The 17596-nt window shown below is 50.3% G+C and overlaps 1 protein-coding gene across 4 annotated transcripts; it reads right to left on the bottom strand.

The window, feature by feature from the left end:
- Positions 1-2865: 2865 nt before the first annotated feature.
- Positions 2866-17241, bottom strand: LOC118883869 (zinc finger protein 16-like). 4 transcript variants are annotated; one of them, XM_036831049.1, is made up of 3 exons: positions 16815-17241; positions 13893-14097; positions 2866-5077 (listed from the first exon to the last, which is right to left on the bottom strand). In XM_036831049.1, exons 2-3 carry the CDS (start codon positions 14086-14088, stop codon positions 3312-3314), a joined length of 1962 nt encoding a protein of 653 aa, XP_036686944.1. In that variant the 5' UTR covers positions 14089-14097; positions 16815-17241; the 3' UTR covers positions 2866-3311. The 4 variants fall into 4 exon arrangements, with proteins under 4 accessions (XP_036686944.1, XP_036686945.1, XP_036686943.1 ...); XM_036831050.1 differs by having other exon boundaries at positions 16908-17241; XM_036831048.1 differs by having other exon boundaries at positions 17106-17241.
- Positions 17242-17596: the final 355 nt, after the last annotated feature.

The raw sequence follows: 17596 nt of genomic DNA, 5'->3' as shown, positions 1-17596 counted from the left end.
TGGTCTGAGATCGCGGGCAAAGGAGACCGGCCTGGGTGCTCGTTGTGGTTGGGGTGGGTCTGGGGAAGCCCCCTCCCCCATGTTCCAGCAGGTGCCTGGGTGGTTTGAACCTTCTGCTGGCCCTGAGGGAGGGGCGCCCGGGCTTTCCCATGTGTGGCGCAGGGGTTGGGGGAGGAGGGGTGAGGCTTGAACACTGTCAACAGCCAGAACCCAGAAAAATGGGCCTGTATATACAATGGAATACGACTCAGCCATACACAAGAATGAAAATTTGCCATTTGCAACAACATGGATGGACTTGGAGGGCGTCATGCTAAGTGAAATAAGTCAGACACAGACAAAGACTGTACGATATCACTTATGTGTGGAATCTACAAAAATACAACAAACTAGTGAACATAACAAAAAAGAAGCAGACTCACAGATGTCGAGAACAAACTAGTGGTTACCAGTGGGGAGAGGGAAGGAGGGAGGAGTAGTATAGGGGTAGGGAAGTAAGAGGTGCAAACTATTAGGTATAAAATGAGCTGCAAGGATCTACTGTACAACACAAGGAATACAGCAAATATTTTATAATAACTATAAATGGAGTATAACCTTTAACAATTGCGAATCAGTATGTTGTCCACCTGAAACTTACTGCTCACCTCACCGCTTGAGGAGTCCAGGTAGCTCTCTGGACAGTGGCTGTGCTCTCCGTCTCTGCTTCTTGCTCAGACCAAGTCTCAGCCCTGCACTGCTGTCCCTAGAGAATGAGTTAAGTGGTGGAATTATGTATGATACCTTTCCCCCTTTTCTTTTCTTTTTTTAAAAAATAATTTTTTTATTGGAGTATAGTGCAAGAGTGTTCCCTTTTCTCCCCCCTTTTCAACATTTGCATTTTCTACAATGATGTTGATTTTAAATTTAAAAAGTCAAATTGGGGAAGGTATGTTTGAAATTATGGCTGTTACTCTCCCAGGGGCACCGATGTGTACCCCTTCGGAGACACTCCCTGGGGCTGCGGCCAGGCTCTGGCCACCCGGAACGAGGCACCCAGGCCCGAGGTCAGTGACTTTATCTATGGATCTCACGGACTCAGCCCTTACTTCCCAAGGAATACACTTCCAAGGACACCGTGAAAGTCAAAGGAAAGACACAGGCTGTGGTTGATGGACATTTGCTTTTCAAGACCATTCCTCTTTCAAAACATGACGTCCTGAAATTAAAATTTCTCAGGCTGCAGACGGCACAAAATCAGGTGAATTCTCCCCAGCTGCCTGCAGGGCTGAGGGAGCAGAGGAGCCCCTTTCTGTGGACCTTTTGTCTCCCAGAGGTGGCAGCTGTCGCTCGCCTGGGCCTCGGCCTCGGGATTCACTAGTGGTGTGGAGGCCGGGAAGGGGAAAAGGAGCTGAGAAGGCAGTGAAAGAGAGAGGAGCACACGCTTGCCCCGCCAGCCTCTTCTCCACACAGCAGACAGTCCTCCTGAGATGCACGTCAGGTCCAAGCCCTCCATATCTTGCCATTCCACCCAGAGTAGAAGCTGCAGGCCTGTGGGGCCCGCCCACGATCTCACCTGTCTGCTCTCCCTTCGTCACTGCGCTCCTGGCCCACAGGCCCCCTGCTGCTGCCAACCCAAACCCTAACCCACCTTCCTGGGTCATTCTCTCACTTGCTGCAGGTCATAGCTCACAGGACGTCTCACTGAGGCCTTCTCTGCCCCCATTTAAGACTGAGACCCTCAAAACACCCAGACCCCATTTCCTGCTTTACTTCTCGTCACAGCAATCATAACCGTTAGACAATTTTCTCTCCCCCCGTGGAATGCAAACTCCTCGACGGCAGGCATTTTTGTCTGTCTTGTTTCCTGCTGTATCCCCCCTGTGAATGGCACAGAGCAAGTGTCCAGCATGTACTTACCGAAAAAAGGAATCATCAAATCCAGGCTGGATGAAGAGGAACATGCAGCCAGAGGAGCTGCCTTACAGTGAGAAAGTGAGAGGTCTCGTCAGGCAGAGACCGAGGCGGGGAGCTGGAGGATGGCAGGGCAGGACTGCCATCCAAGCTGCATCCCACTGGGGTGTTGCCTTGGGGGAGGGGCTGAAGTGGAGAGGAGGGTGTGACAGACGCCTCTGCAGGGCAGCAGTGCCAGCTGCTTCGCAGGGTCTCTGAGGTGAGGGTGGGCAGCCCATGCTGCCCAAGCCGACGGGACACACCTGTGCATCCAAGTCAACCCTTCCACATTCTGTTCTTTCCAAACCTCCCACCACCTCTCCCTCCGCATCTGCAACTGCTGGCCTTGCCTCTACTTCCTTGAAAACACAGGAGCCAAGACCTTACCTTCCCACCCTAACTACAAACCTGATGATACCTGCCCATTGCTACCCCTTCTCCTGGAGCAATGCAGGAGGTGCCCCCCACCCCAACCCATCCATCCCGTAACACTCCCAGGTCAAGGCCCCCCTGGTGGTAGAGGTGTTGTTTCTGGGCCAAGTTCCCCCTGCTTGGGGATTAGGGGATCAGTGCCCACCTCCTAGGGGCACCTAGGTGCCCCATAAGTGTCTGATGATGGACCTGGGAAAAAACAGCCTGGGAGCCTGTGGGGTGAACAGGAGGGGCATGGAGAGAATGGACCTCTGCGGGTGAGGCCAGGACTGGAGCTTGGGAAAGAGCCTCACGTTTAATTGTGCTGCAGCCCCGAGTGTGGCCACGGGGGCCTGAGGCACACCAGAGCGAGCAGAACCACGACCTCAGGCTGCAGGCAGGCACCAAGGAAAGGGGGCGGCGGGGGAATCCCATTATGGGACGGGAGGGAGAGGGGTGAGGAGTTGGTGGTAACAGGTATGCACCGCCTCTGGGGGAGGGTGACAGCAACCAGACCCGAAACACTCTTGACCTGACTTTATGTAAACAGAATACCAACTACAGCCATTGACAAAGAACTCAGTTCTTAGGACTAGTGACCAAGCAAAAGAAGTACTGTGGTTATCTCAAACCAAATGTCAGTTTACTTCCTTGGTTATGTTCCATTACAGTAATAAACTCTCTTCATAAGTATGCAGCCTCTATAATCTTTTCCCTTCTAACAAATATGGCAGTCTGATAACAAACTGGAAAAACAAACCAAAAAGAAATGAGGCCACATGAAGCAGGAGCAATGGCAGGGGAATCAGGGGAGGGAGCCTGTCTCACAGGAGGGTCTCTGGTTTGTGGACAATGGCCTCTGTGGACAGTGGCTGTGGAGTGGAGGGAATGAGAGAGCCCAGCTCAAGTCGCAGGATGGGAGAGGCTGGGATGTTGCCAGGGGAGTCGGGGTGGAGCCTCATGTGGTTTCACTCCCTGGTGTGAATCAGCTGGTGCTTGACCAACTTTGACCGCTGGCTGAAGGCTTTCCCACAAGCCGTGCAGTCATAGGGCTTCACCCCAGTGTGAATCCTCTGGTGCTGGATGAGGACCGAGCGCTGGCTGAAAGACTTCCCACACTCACTGCACTGATAGGGCCTCTCGCCAGTGTGGATGATCTGATGCTGAATGAGGTGTGAGCTCTGGCTGAAGCCCTTCCCACACTCGATGCATGCGTAGGGCTTCTCTCCAGTGTGGACTTTCTGGTGGTGGATGAGGTTCGAGCTCCGGTTGAAGGCTTTGCCGCACTGGTTACACTCGTGGGGTTTCAACCCGTTATGGATCCTCTGATGCTGAATGAGAGTTGAGCTCTGGCTGAAGGTTTTCCCACACTCGGTACATTCATAGGGCTTCTCTCCAGTGTGAACTCGCTGGTGCAGGATGAGGTTGGAGCTGCGACCGAAGGTCTTCCCGCACTCGCGACACTCATAGGGCTTGTCACCCGTGTGCACACCCTGGTGCTGGATGAGCGCAGAGCTGTGGCTGAAGGCCTTCCCGCAGATGCTGCACTCATACGGCTTCTCTCCCGTGTGGATGATCTGGTGCTTTCTGAGCACTGAGCTGTAGCTGAAGGCCTTCCCACACACACCGCACACGTGAGGCTTCTCTCCAGTGTGGATTCTCCGGTGCTGGATGAGGCTGGAGCTCTGGCTGAAGGCCTTCCCGCAGTCACTGCACTTGTAGGGCTTCTCCCCCGTGTGGACCCTGTGATGCTTAATGAGGTTGGACACCCGGCTGAAGGGTTTGCCGCACTCGCTACACGCGTAAGGCCTCTCCCCGGTGTGGACCCTCTGGTGCTTCCTCAGGTGTGAGCTCTGGCTGAAGGCCTTCCCGCACTCGTCACACTCGAAGGGCTTCTCCCCTGTGTGGACCCTCTGGTGTTTGATAAGGTTGGAGCTCCGCCTGAAGGCCTTCCCGCAGGCGTTGCACACGTATGGCTTCTCCCCGGAGTGGATTCTTTGATGCTGGATGAGGTTGGAGGTCCTCCTGAAGGCCTTCCCGCACTCACTGCATTCGTAGGGCTTCTCGCTCACATGGGACTTCTGGTGCTTTTTAAGACTGGAGCTCTGGCCGAAGGCCTTTCCACACTCAGTACACACATGCGGCTTCTCTCCGCGGTGGGTAAGCCGGTGCCTGAGGAGGTCTGAATGTGTGCTAAAGGGCCTTCCACACTCATTACATATGAAGGACTTCTGTCCAGTGTGCGCTGTCTGATGCTGAATAAGATCGGGGCCTCCTTGGAAGGTGTTCCCACACTCGTTGCATATGAACGGGCTTCTGGCTGTGTGAAGCCCCTCGCAGCTGATTAGGTCCACGCTGCGTGGGAAGCTCTGGCCATGCACGTCGTACGGATGTGGCCTCTCTTCTGCAGGGGCTCCCTGACGTGCCGCTGGGCTCGGGCTCAGACTGAAGCCTCTCTTGACGTTGTCAGACGCCACCTCTTTCTCTCCTGAGGAGCTCTTGAGAAGCACTTGCACTGGTGTGAAGTCCCCCTCCCAGCAGGGGGACTGCACCTGTCTCTCATCCTCAGGGGCCTCCCAGTCTCTTTTTAATGCACCGTCACAGAGTTCTCCAAGCTCAGGCGTCTGGGAAACATCACTGGCATGGTTTTCTGATGTTTCTGCCTGTGATTCCAAATCCTCAGAAACTTCTTCCTTCTGAAGAAACTCCTTGCCCTCAGTCCTGGGGTCCCAATCTGAAATGACAAACAGGAAGTCACATGGAAGGAAACAGGGAAACACAGGCAAGTCTGGGAGCGTGGGACCCACGGGGGGTGGTGGTCCCAGGTCTCTCGAGGGAACTGTGAGGGGCTGGCAGAGCTGAAGGGACCAGGCTGCACAGCAACCGAAAACCAACCCTAACCTGACCCCCAGACCCCACATCTCAGGAAAGCACCTGCCGTCTCCCGACTAAGGCTGGCCAAAATCCTGGCCTGAGTCGAGGCAGCCCCTCGGCTGTCCTTCCCCTGACCCACAGCAGGTCATCAGCAGGTCCTGTTGGCTTTACCTTGGAGCGTGTACCAAACCCAGGCACTCACCCTCCCACCTGTTCAAGGAAAACACAGCTCCCTGCACGTTGCATTGTTAGACATTCTACCTGCCTCCTGTTCCAGACGCACAAGCCTGGAGTCAGCTGCTTGGCCCAGCTCTCATTCTCTGGGCGCCCACCACTGGCTTCACAGGTGTGGGTCTGGGCCCAGGCCAGGAGGCGCAGGGCCCGTTCCCTTCAAGGAAGCAGAACTGGCTCTGACTGCATGGTGATGACTCTGGAATGTCAGATTCCGTCCCATTTGACAGAGAAGCCTTCAGAGACCGTGCCCCATTCTGCCAAAGCAACCTGTACCTCTCGGAACCTGCACTGTGACTGCACTTTGTTAGCTGGTACCAGGGTTCAGCTGCTGCATACATCCTTCTATGACAGAGACGTGCACAAGGCTGCTTGTCACACCGGGAGGCACCCCCTTTTTCACACCTGAAGGACAAGGAAACTCTGCTCTACTGGATCTCTCTCTCTCGTTATAACTGAGACATCCAGGCCAAACCACCCTTTGCTCCTGCCTGGATGGGGAGCAGCTTACCTGGCCTCCCACCTTCCCCTCCCGCCCACAGCAGTCTGGTGACAAGAGCACTTGACAACCTCCCCCCTCTGCTCCTGCTTCTCCTGAGCAGGAAGGACCCGCCCACCTTGGGGTCTGCCCTCCCCGACGGTCCTCACGCTCCCTCCTTCCCTTCCCTTCTGCCGGTCTTGGCTCAGTCACCTCACAGGAGAGGACTTCTCTGACCACTGCCCCCAACAGGGCTCCGTGGCCCAGGGCTGGGGCCACCCAGTGGTACTGAGTGGGTGGGTGAAGGACACCCCTCCCTACCCCCAGCCTCCTTGGGCCTGCTGCCCTCTGACCTGCCCCTCAGCTCAAGGTAACTGCCTCTCCCCACCTGGAACTTCAATCTACCACCACAGTAGCAGTCTGTCTCCCCCACCCCAACTGGAGGCTTCTGTTACCCTTGGATCTCAGTGCAGACCCAGCTTGGCCATACGCTCAGCCTGTTTGCCTACCACGCCCACGTGTCCGGTGGTGACAGTTCACGTTCCGGTCACCTGACCCACGGCCCAGCTGGAAGCCCCTGCATAGAGTCTCTGCCAGGACCCCCTCCTTGGAGCTCGGCCATGTGGCCAGCACACAGATGCAGGCACCGTGCTCCGCCTTCCTGCTGACCCTCAGGCAGGCCTGTCATCACTCGCTGCACGTGGGCTACTGTCTTCTCCCAGAGCCCCAGCCCCTGGGCACCTGTGGTAATGTCCACACGCCACTGGACTGACGGTGGTGGGGGGAGGCACAGTGAGGGCTGCAGGGACAGACAGGGAGGTCACTGGAGGAAGCAAGGGTCTGGATGGGATGACACAGGGCTCACTATGTCCCCCGCTGCACCCCATGACTGATCCGGGGGGCTCCGCCCTCTCCTGGTTGCGTGTGGGGAAGGGACGGACCTTTTCCATAAAGGGTCAGAGAGGGACCTTCTTGGGCTTTGTGGCTGCATGGTCTCTGTCACATGGTCTGCTTTGTTATAATCCTTAAAAATCCTTCAACGGTTCTTTGCTTGCAGGCCCCAAACGACTGGCTAGCTGGATCTGGCCTGTAGGCCATGGCTTGCTGAACCCTGATTGAGGTAGGTCACTAGTGTGGCTCAGGAGGTGGTGGCAATAGGAACTGGTTTTTGAGCCAGAGCTACTGTCGACCTGGAAGAAGTTTACTGAGAAGAAGTTTCCACTGAGACAGGAAACAAGAGCGAGTGAGGTGAGGATGACGAGAGGGCATTTTTGATTTGCTAAACTGGATACAATTCTCCTCTGCAACATAAGAACTACTGGAAAAATAAGGAAAGTTCCTCTTTTGAAAGGAAATATAAAGTCATAGAAATATGGCTTCCCTTAAGAAAAATCTTAAAAAAAAAAATTGGGTTTAATGGTGAAGGAAAAGATTTGAAAACAAATACACTTGTTTGCACTGTCCGTGCTGCCCCCGCAAGTGTGACACCAAATGGAGAAAAGGGTGAAGACTCTGAGCCCTTCCAGCACACAGCAAACCTGTTAGCTTTCCTGAGAGACAACACTAAAGACCTTTATGATTAGTTGTTTCCATGTTTGTGAAGAAGTACCCCCATCAAAGCCACGCTTGTGAGCGCCACGTGTGGCTGTGGCTGTTGAGGGGCAGAGCCGTGGCTCTCCAGTGCTCACCCTGCCGTCTGCCACACAGACCCCAGTGGCACCACAGCCTCGGGTGGGGACTCTGTTAGTCCCCCATCTCCCACAGGGGCTCTGTTTTCATTTTACTTAATAGTTTGTTGAGGTGAAATTGATAAACATAAAATTAACTATTTGAAATGAGCAATTCAGTGGCATTTAGTGCATTTACAATGTTGTGTGATCAGCATCTTTATCTTGTCCCAAGACATTTCCATCATCCCAAAGCCCCTATGCACTAGTTTATCTCCGTATCTCCTGGCCCCCAGCTCCTGGTAACCACAAAGCTGCATTTTGTCTCCATGGATTTACCTACTCCTGACATCTTATATGAATGAACTCATATGATATGTGACTTTTGAGGCACACTGCAGCAGGTGTAAATAAGGGAGCTTCACTCCCTTTTTTGACTAAATAATATTCCATGGTGTAGTTAAAGCACATTTGGCTTATACATTCATCCACTGATGGATGTCTGGGCTGTTTACACCTCCTGGCTATTGTGAATAGTGCTATGAACACGATGTACATGTACTTGTTTGGGTATCTGCCTTGAATTCTTTGCACATATATCTAGCAGTGGAATTGCTGGGTCATATGGTAATGCTATGTTTAAACTTTCGAGGAACTGCCAAATTGTATTCCAGAGTGGCTGTACCATTTTACATTCCCATCAGCAATGTATGAGGGTTCCAGTATCTCCAAATCCTTGAAAGCACTTGTTAATTATTTACTTTATTATTACAGCCATCCTAGTGGGTGTGAAGTGGTAATCTTACTCGGGTTTTGATTTCGTTTCTCAAATCACTGATGAATTTGAGCATCTTTTTGTTTGCTAGTTGGTCATTTGTATATTTTCTTTGGAGAAATGTTTATTCAAGTCCCTTGCTCATTTAAAGAGTGGCTTGTTTGTCTTTTGTTGTTGAGTTGTAAGAGTCCTTTATATATTCTGGGTACTAGACCTTTACCAGATATACAATTTGCAAAGATTTTCTCACATTCTGTAGGACGTCATTTCACTTTTTTCATAATGTCCTTCCATGCCCCAAAGTCTTTAATTTTTTTTAAAATTTAAATTTATTTATTTATTTATTTTTGGCTGCGTTGGGTCTTCGTTGCTGTGCGCAGGCTTTCTCTAGTTGCGGTGAGCGGGGCCTTCTCTTGTGCAGCATGGGCTCTAGGCACACAGGCTTCAGTAGTTGTGGCTCCCGGGCTCTAGAGTGCAGGCTCAGTAGTTGTGGCACACGGGCTTAGTTGCTCCGCGGCATGTGGGATCTTCCCGACCAGGGCTCGAACCCATGTCCCCTGCATTGACAGGTGGATTCTTAACCACTGAGCCACCAGGGAAGCCCCCAAAGTCTTTAATTTTGATGAAGTCCAATTTACCTTTTTCTTTTGTTGTTCATGCTTTTGGTGTTGTATCTAAGAAACTACTGCCAAACCCAACGTTATGAAAATGTAATGTTTTCTTCTAACAGTTTTATGACTTCAGTTCTTAAATTTGGTAGTTGGATGATTCTGAGTTAATTTTTGCATATGGCATGAGGTAGGGGGCCAAGTTCACTCTTCTGCACATGGAAATCCACTTGTCCCAGCACCATTTATTTAACAGAGTTCTCTCTCTTCACTGAATGGTCTTCACACACTGGTTGAAAATCAATTGGCCTCAGATGTATGGGCTTATCTCTAGACTCTCAATTCTATTGCATTGTTCTGTATGCTTATCCTATGTCAGTACCAAACTGTTTTGATTACTGCAGCTTTGTAGTAAGTTTTGAAACTGGGAAAAATGAGTTCTCTGACTTTGTTTTTTCAAGCTTGTTTTGGTTATTTGGGGTCCCTTGAATTCCATATTAATTTGAGGACTGACTTTTTCATTTCTGAAAAAAGGCTGTTGGAATTTTGACAGGGATTGTATTGAATCTGTAGGTTGCTCTGGATAGCACTGACATCATAACACTATTAAGACCAATCCATGGACAGGGCATGTCTTTTCAGTTATTTAGGTATCCTTTCTTTCTTTTTTTAAAAACATAAATTTATTTATTTATTTATTTATTTATTTATTTATTTACAGCTGCATTGGGTCTTCGTTGCTGTGCACGGGCTTTCTCGAGTTGTGGCGAGCGGGGACTTTTCTTCGTTGCAGTGCATGGGGTTCTCATTGCAGTGGCTTCTCTTGTTGCAGAGCATGGGGTCTAGGCATGCAGGCTTCAGTAGTTGTGGCACGTGGGCTCAGTAGTTGTGGCTCGCGGGCTCTAGAGCACAGGCTCAGTAGTAGTGGCAAATGGGCTTCGTTGCTCTGCGGCATGTGGGATCTTCCTGGACTAGGGCTCGAACCCATGTCCCCTGCATTGGCAGGTGGATTCTTAACCACTGTGCCACCAGGGAAGTCCCTCAGTTTAATTTTTATAGTGTACCATTTTCTTTTTTATTCCTTTTGTGTATATTTTAAAGATATTTTCTTAGTGGTATCATGGGGATTATATTTAATATCTTAACATCCTAAAACAATCTGGTTTGGTTTCCCACCCCCTTCAGCTGTTTTGGTCCCCTGCCCCCAGCTTTATTGAAATATAATTGCCATATAACATCATGTAAATTTAAGGTGTACAATGGGATGATTTGATACACATATATATGCAAAATGATGACCACCATAGGGTTAGTTAACACATCCGTCACCTCACATAGTTACTATTTTTTGTGTATGTGTGTGTGGTGAGAACTTTTAAGATCTACTCTCTTAGCAATTGCCAAGTATACATTATTAACTATAGTCACCATGCTGTACATTAAATCCCCAGAATACAGCCATCAAGTTTGAACTGTTACCAACTTAGCCACAACAGCATACAAAAACTCTGCTCCTATACAGATATGTTCCCACCTTTATGAGGTTGCTGTCACAAATGTATCTTTATGTGCTGTATGTTCAATAGTATAGGTTTATGATTATTTTTATGCATTTGTCTTTTAAATCATATAGGAAATAAAAAGTGGGTTTATAAACCAAAAATACAATAATACTAGCTTTTACCCTTACCTATGTGGTTAATTTTACCAGAGTTCTTTAGTTCTTTGTATGGCTTTGAGTTCCTGTCTAATATCCTTTTATCTTAATGGGTAAGACCCCCTCTGACACTTCTTCTTCTTCTTTTTTTTAAATATTTGGCTGCATCAGGTCTTAGTTGTGGCACATGGGATCTTTCATTGTGGCATGTGGGCTTCTCTGTAGTTGGGGTGTGCAGGCTCCAGAGCAAGTGGACCCAGTAGTTGCAGTGCGTGGGCTCTCTAGTTGTGGCGCGTCGGCTCCAGAGCATGTGGGCTTAGTTGCCTCACAGCATGTGGGATCTTAGTTCCCCAACCAGGGATTGAATGCATATTCTGTGCACTGGAAGGTGGATTCTTAACCACTAGACCACCAGCGAAGTCCCTCTCTCTGACACTTCCTACAGAGCAGGTCTATTGGTAATAAACATCCTCAGCTTTTATCTGAGAATATCTTAACTTTGCCTTCACTCTGAAAGGTAATTTTACCAGATGTAGAATTCTTAGTTGGCAGTTTCATTCTCCCAGCAGTTTAAATATGTCATCCCACTACTTTCCAACCTCCAAGGGTTCTGATGAGAAACTGGCTGTTAATTTTATTGAGGATCCCTTATACAAGACGGGTTGCTTCTTTCTTGTTGTCTTCAAGATTCAGTCTTTCGACAATTTGATTATAATGAGTCTTGGTGTGGATCTCTTTGAATCTATCCTAGTCAGAGTTTGCTGAGCTTTTTGGATGTGTAGGTTCATGTCTTTCATGAAATTTAAGATGTTTTGGCCACTATTCAAATATTCTTTCTGCCCCTTTCTCTCTCTCCCTTCTTTCTTGGCCTCCCATATGTGTGTTGGTTCCCTTGATGGTATCCCACAAGTCTGTTAGGCTCTGTTCACTTTTCTTCAACTTTTTTTCTTCCTGCTCCTCAGACTGGATAACTTCAATTGTCTGTCTTCAAGTTCACCGATTCTATTGCCTGCTCAAATCTGCTGTTGAAACCCTCCAGCAAACTCTTCATTTCAGTTATTATAATTCTCACATCTAGGACTTCATTTTTAAAAATTTTTGGCTGCACCACATGGCATGTGGGAGACCAGGGATTGGACCCATGCCCCCTGCAGTGGAAGCATGGAGTCTTAACCACTGGACCACCAGGGAAGTCCCAGCTCTAGGACTTACACTCTGTTTCTTTTTATAATAAATAAAATATAAATTGTATATTTATAATTATCTCTACTGATTTTCTCATTTTGTTCATACATGGTTTTTAGTTCTTTGCCCATGGTTTCTTTCAGATCTTTGAGTACATTTAAGACAGCTGATTTAGTCTGTCAAGTATCTGTGCTTTTTCAGGGACACTTCTGCCAATTAATTTTTTTCCCTTGAATGGGCCAGCCATATTTTCCTGCTTATTTGTATTCTTTATGATTTTTTGTTAAAAACTGGACATTTGAATATTTACTGTGATAACTCTGTAAATCAGTTTCTCCTGCCTCCAGGGTTTGCTATTCTTAATTGTTGGAGGCTCCAGTCATCTGTTCTTTTAGTCACTTTCCAAACTACTTTTGCAAAGACTGCATTCCTTGTCATGTGTGGTCACCAAGGTCTCTGTTTCTTTAGCTTGTGTACAGCTACTGTTTGAATGGAGAGTTCCTTGAACACTAACAGTAAAATAAAAATAATACACCTCTCCCAGCCTTTGTGGGTTGGCTCTCCTGGGACACTAACACTATTACTCTGCTGTGGCTTCCTGCTTTCATTAATCTTGGAGATCAGCTACAGGTTATGCTACAATCTTCATAGACCTTTTCTTTCTTTCTTTCTTTCTTTTTTTTTTTTCATAGGTCTTTTCTGAATATATATCCTATCCTGGGCAGGTACGTGGCTTTCTAAATTCCCTGATATACAAGGGTGCTTTTGAAGCCCTCATTTCTCCAACTTTCCCTCCTAGGCTTTAGGAGGTCAACTATACTGTTAACTGATGTCCCAAGTGGCTGTGGGATTTTAGTTCACCTTTCAGTGTTTTTGAGCCCACCACTTTTCTGCTGAGTATGTTCTGAGTTAGGCAACACAGGGACAAACACTTTGCATCGATTCTTTATCCAACCTCACACAGGTGAGAAAAAAGAAAATAATTTCTGAATAAGTTATGCTCTGCTCCTTCAGGAACCAGGGACCAGGTCCCACACTGGGAACACAGACTGCTCACTTTCAATACATTGCTGAACCAGGGAGAGTGTGTAAAGCTTTCCATCTTAAGTTGCCTTTTTCTTGACTCAGCATTTGCTTGGTTGTGTAAACCTGTTTTCTAGATTTCTGACAAAGTTGGTCCTGATAGCTTCTACTTGTTTTTTTTTTTAAATAGTTTATGTGAAGAAAGGGGTGTTTGGAGCTGCCTACTCCACCATTTTGCTCTATAGCAAAATGGCTTTTAAAACATGAGCTACCATCAATCTGTTTTTTTCCTGGAGCAAGAGTCCTGGCCTAACTCACCATTCTCTGCCTGGTATACCCCCTGGCCATCTGGCAGCAGGCTTTGTCCCTCAGGGCCACTTCTTTGGCTCCATCATGTTTTTCATCCTCTATCCATCTCCTCCCTCCAACACACCTAGGACTGCCTTGCGCCATCTCTGTCCTTAGCCCAACCTTCCCTGGCCACACAGTGTCTGAACAGCGTACTCTGCTCAGATGTCCTGAGTATGATAAAAGGTCCCACGTAGTTAAGAGTGTCTTCTTGTAAAACAGCCACCATCAGATCCCAGTAAGGAAAGCTAACAATGAGTAACCATCCTGATCACTGCTGAGAGGTCCACAGAAGAGAAGAATTCGTGAGTGGTGTGCAGGAAGGACTCTCTGGTATCTGACGGGGATGGGAGCAGCTGGGCAGTGTGAATGGAACAGGGCCAAGGCTTGGATTAGGGCAGAGACCTGAGGGCACGGACTACCACCAGCCTGGTGAGTAAGTTAGGCAGGGCTCAGCTGGTGACCATCATGTCACACCCCTCTATGTCAGGTGAGGAAAGCAGTGTCCCACTCAGGGCACCAGGGCAGCCAGGTGCCAGGCCAATTTCCTCTCTTGGCCCCTTGACCTCCAGCCTTAGCTCCTCAAGTCCACAAGGTACTCTGCCCCTAATGGTGACACACACACCTCCCGAGGTAAGTGCAGGGTGATGTAGACAAAGTCTCCTCAGAACAAGGGCATCAGTGGGGAACTCACACCCAGTACCTGGCTGCTGATGGTGAGGGGGGGTGGCTTCTGGCTCAGCGTCACCACAGCAGAGGGGACCATGAAGTGCAGATCCAGGGTGGGTCACAGCGGGAGCATCACTCACACAGGCCTGTGTTCTGGGGGTCCAAGGAGATGGTCCAGGAACTGAGGGCTCCATTTCTGCCTCTTCAGGGCGTACTCTGAGGCTGGGCATGGCTGGGACCTGGAGACCAGCAAGGACACAGGTGAGTGTGCAGAGGGGCTAACTCCAGGGGTTCACCCACCCACCAGGCAGGGGTCACTTCCTTCACCCCTGCAGCCTGAGACCTCTGGAAGGCCTGGTGATTGGTGCCACATTCCCTGATCTTGGAACCAAGGGAAGGGTCAGCCAGCCACGGGGACACAGACTCACAAGCCAGGGCCACAGGTGGGAAACGGCGAGATGCTGACCACTGAGCAAGGTGAGCACACAGTGCCTTGTTGGCACCACCTGGAAGGGCCCAAGCTTTCCCTGATAAGAGGAAAGCAGCTCCCATGGAGCCTGCGCCTGCTGTGGTGGGCTTGTTCCTGACACAATGCCCTGAAGGTGGACCACCAGACCCACTCACGGGGGAGCAGCAACTCCAAAGGTTGGGCGGCCAGGGGTAGCCTGAGCTGCAGACATGCACAAAGTCATCACAGTGCCACCCTATTGGTCAGCCCTGAGTTGTGTCCCCCTGGCAGCATCCAGAGTGGGTGTCCCCATCCCCAACCTCCTGGGTTGTCCTCCCACTGCACCAGTGGTTCCCTCCCAGACTCCTCCTTATCTCCCTCTTTACGTTGGTGCTCCAGGGTTCACTTCTGCATCTATACCAACTTCCTTGGTTAATCTATCCAGTCCTGAGGCATCAACATCCTTTATCCTGTGAAGGGTCTCAAACCTGGGCTCATCTCCAGGTTTAAGTGGTCTCTCTGAGCAAGGAACAGGACATTCCCACCCAGACACATGACGGGTCCCCCACGTGGACCAAGTTACTGATTTCCTCCACCCCTCCCACTGCCCTGTCTCTGAGCAGATGCACCATGCCCTGCCCAGCAGCCCATCTGGGAGTGAGGCAACATCCCTCGGCCCCTTATTCATATTGTACCATGAGCAGGTACCAGTGACCCGTCTGCCCTTCAGGGGTGGAGAAGATGAGGCAGAAGCCCATTGCAGACACTGCCTGCCAACCCTTGGACTCAATTTCTCTTCTTGGGACACATGCTTTCAGTGTTTCCAAAACACCCACTATATGCCAGCATCTATTCCGGGAACAATGTGACCATCACCCTCATGGGTTTCAGTGGGGAGACAGATAATAGCAAATGCATCAGTGAGATGGGCAAGTGCTCTGGGCACAGGTAGCAGAGAAGGGGTGGAGCCTGGGGCAGGCGGGCATTTAACCAGGCCCAGAGAAGAGAGGGTTTAGGCCATGCCTGGCTGGAAAGGTAGAAGAAGGCAAGGGTGAGATGGGGCAGAGATGTGAACAGAGCTCAGAGACAGTTGCTGGGGGACAGACTATAAGAGGTCTTGACTGCCTGATGAAAGTGAGGCACCAGCCACATTTCTACATTGGGAGACAGAACTAATGAAACATCTTAGGAAGATTCACCTGGCGCGGGCACTCAGAGGGATGGTGCATAAGATTCAAAGCAGGGAAAGCACTGACTCAAGGCACTCTCCATGTAGCAGCAGACAGAGAAGATGCTGCTTCCAAGGGGCGAACCTTCACTTTCTTCCAAGGAGAGCGTCAATCATTTGTAACATTTATTCAGTTCATTTTATTTTAAAATCTTGAAGTTATCATCAGTTTCTGAATAGGGGCACAGTCATATGGCTCAAAATTCAAAAGGTTAAAGAGGACTTAAGGTGAAACATCTCCCAGCCAGCCACACTACTCCTTCCCAGTTTCCAACGTGTCCTTCCTGATTACTCTAAGCTTACACAAACAAATATGTGTATTTTTTCTTTGCCTTTTTACTATAAATTGTACCAAACTAAGCTCATTATAAAATAAATTTATTTATTTATTTATTTAGGGCTGAGTTGGATCTTTGTTGCTGCACGCGTGCTTTCTCTCGTTGCAGTGAGCAGGGGCAACTCTTTGTTGTGGTGTGTGGGCTTCTCATTGCAGTGGTTTCTCTTGTTGCGGAGCGTGGGCTCTAGGCACGCTGGCTTCAGTAGTTGTGGCTCGCGGGCTCTAGAGTGCAGGCTCAGTAGTTGTGGCGCACGGGCTTCGTTGCTCCGCGGCATGTGGGCTCTTCCCAGACCAGGGCTCGAACCCATGTCCCCTGCATTGGCAGGCGGATCCTTAACCACTGCGCCACCCGGGAAGCCCCGAAAACTAAGCTCATTTTACATTTTGTTTTTCTCACTTCAGTGTTTGTGGGATCTTGCCCAGGAGGACATAGACTGAATCAGTGGTAGCAGATTGCTCCTCCTCACCCATGTCCACATCCTATCCCTAGAACCTACACTACACAGCGAAAGAGATTTTGCAGAGGAAATTAAGTTTACGGGCCTGGATTATCCTGGTGGACCCAATCTAATCACATGAGCCGTTGCTGACTCAGATGCACGGGTCATATGCAAGGAGTGGGGCCTCCAAGAGCTAAGAACAGTCAGCAAGGAAAAAGCAACCTCGGGAATTGGAGTCTACCAGTGAGCTTGGAAGCTGATTCTCCTGGCTAAGGGCTCAACCTGGTGCTAAGCAAAGATACAACTGTGAAGACCAGCAGCCACTTGTCCATAGCAGGCATCCACGGGATGGGCATGACCCAGCCTCAGTCCCACTCCCCTGGGGGAGAATAAATTCCTCCCCATCCCTAGAGCCCGTTCTCCAGCTGGAGGGCGAATCCACCACCGACTGGGCCTCCAGGCAGGACACCTGGCGCCAAGCGACAACTCCATTCATTTCTCACCCGGCTCCGTACAGTTCCGACGTTCGCACCAATTCCTGAGGCCCTTCCTCCGCCCCAACCCCGCGCGTCAGGACACTATTCGCGCACACTTGCCCGTCGCACTGTAGCAGCCTCGCCACGCGGTCCCGCAGCCCGGCTCCAGGTCAGGGGTTGCTCGGCTCCGCCGCGCACTCTCTGCAGGGCGCCCCTCGCACGCCCTCCCGGGAGGGGCCCTCGAAGGCTGTGACCCGCCCACGCCCCTTTACGGCCCCCCCGCACACCGAGCCTAGGCCTCCCGGGGCCGGCACCCACCGCGGGGGCATCGGAGTCACGAGGGAGCGCGGTCAGCAACGCCGAGGCGCCACCGCGCCAATCGCCAACTCCGGGAGTCGCTCCGGGAAGAAGACAAGGCTGCGGGACCCAGGCCACTCGGCCCTTAGGCGGACCCCGGAAGTCCCGCCTCGACTTCCGGCTCGCGGACCCGCCCAGCCCAGCCCAGTGTGGCCGCTCTAGGCCGCGGGAGGACGAGCGACTCGGTGGATCCATACTTGACCCCCACGAGGTGCCAGGAGCCGCCGGGAGCCCCGCGATCAGAGTCGGTTCGTGCAACTAACCAGGTGGCAACTACCTAAAAAAAGACAAGCGATTATAAATGCAGGGAGAACCAGGGACTTAGATACACAGGTACCTAGAATCGGAACAGGTTTTGCTTGATAAAAACATGATGATGCACGTGGAAGAAACTGAATCCCTCAATCAGTAAATGATTCGACAGATAGACGGAAAAACTCAAATTCCTTAAG

The sequence above is a fragment of the Balaenoptera musculus genome, chromosome 17, assembly GCF_009873245.2.
Source record: "Balaenoptera musculus isolate JJ_BM4_2016_0621 chromosome 17, mBalMus1.pri.v3, whole genome shotgun sequence".
In the NCBI taxonomy this organism is placed as follows: domain Eukaryota; kingdom Metazoa; phylum Chordata; class Mammalia; order Artiodactyla; family Balaenopteridae; genus Balaenoptera; species Balaenoptera musculus.
This window is presented reverse-complemented; position numbering and strand designations above follow the sequence as displayed.

Excerpts from the sequence above, each read along its gene's own strand:
- LOC118883869 (XM_036831047.1), bottom strand. The coding sequence starts at position 15,535 with ATGCACCATCCCTCTGAGTGCCCGCGCCAG. Across the intron at positions 14,098-15,505 it reads CCTCTGAGTGCCCGCGCCAG|GTCCCAGCCATGCCCAGCCT; the intron begins GTGAATCTTCCT and ends GCTGGTCTCCAG. Across the intron at positions 5,078-13,892 it reads CCCTCACCATCAGCAGCCAG|ATTGGGACCCCAGGACTGAG; the intron begins GTACTGGGTGTG and ends TTGTCATTTCAG.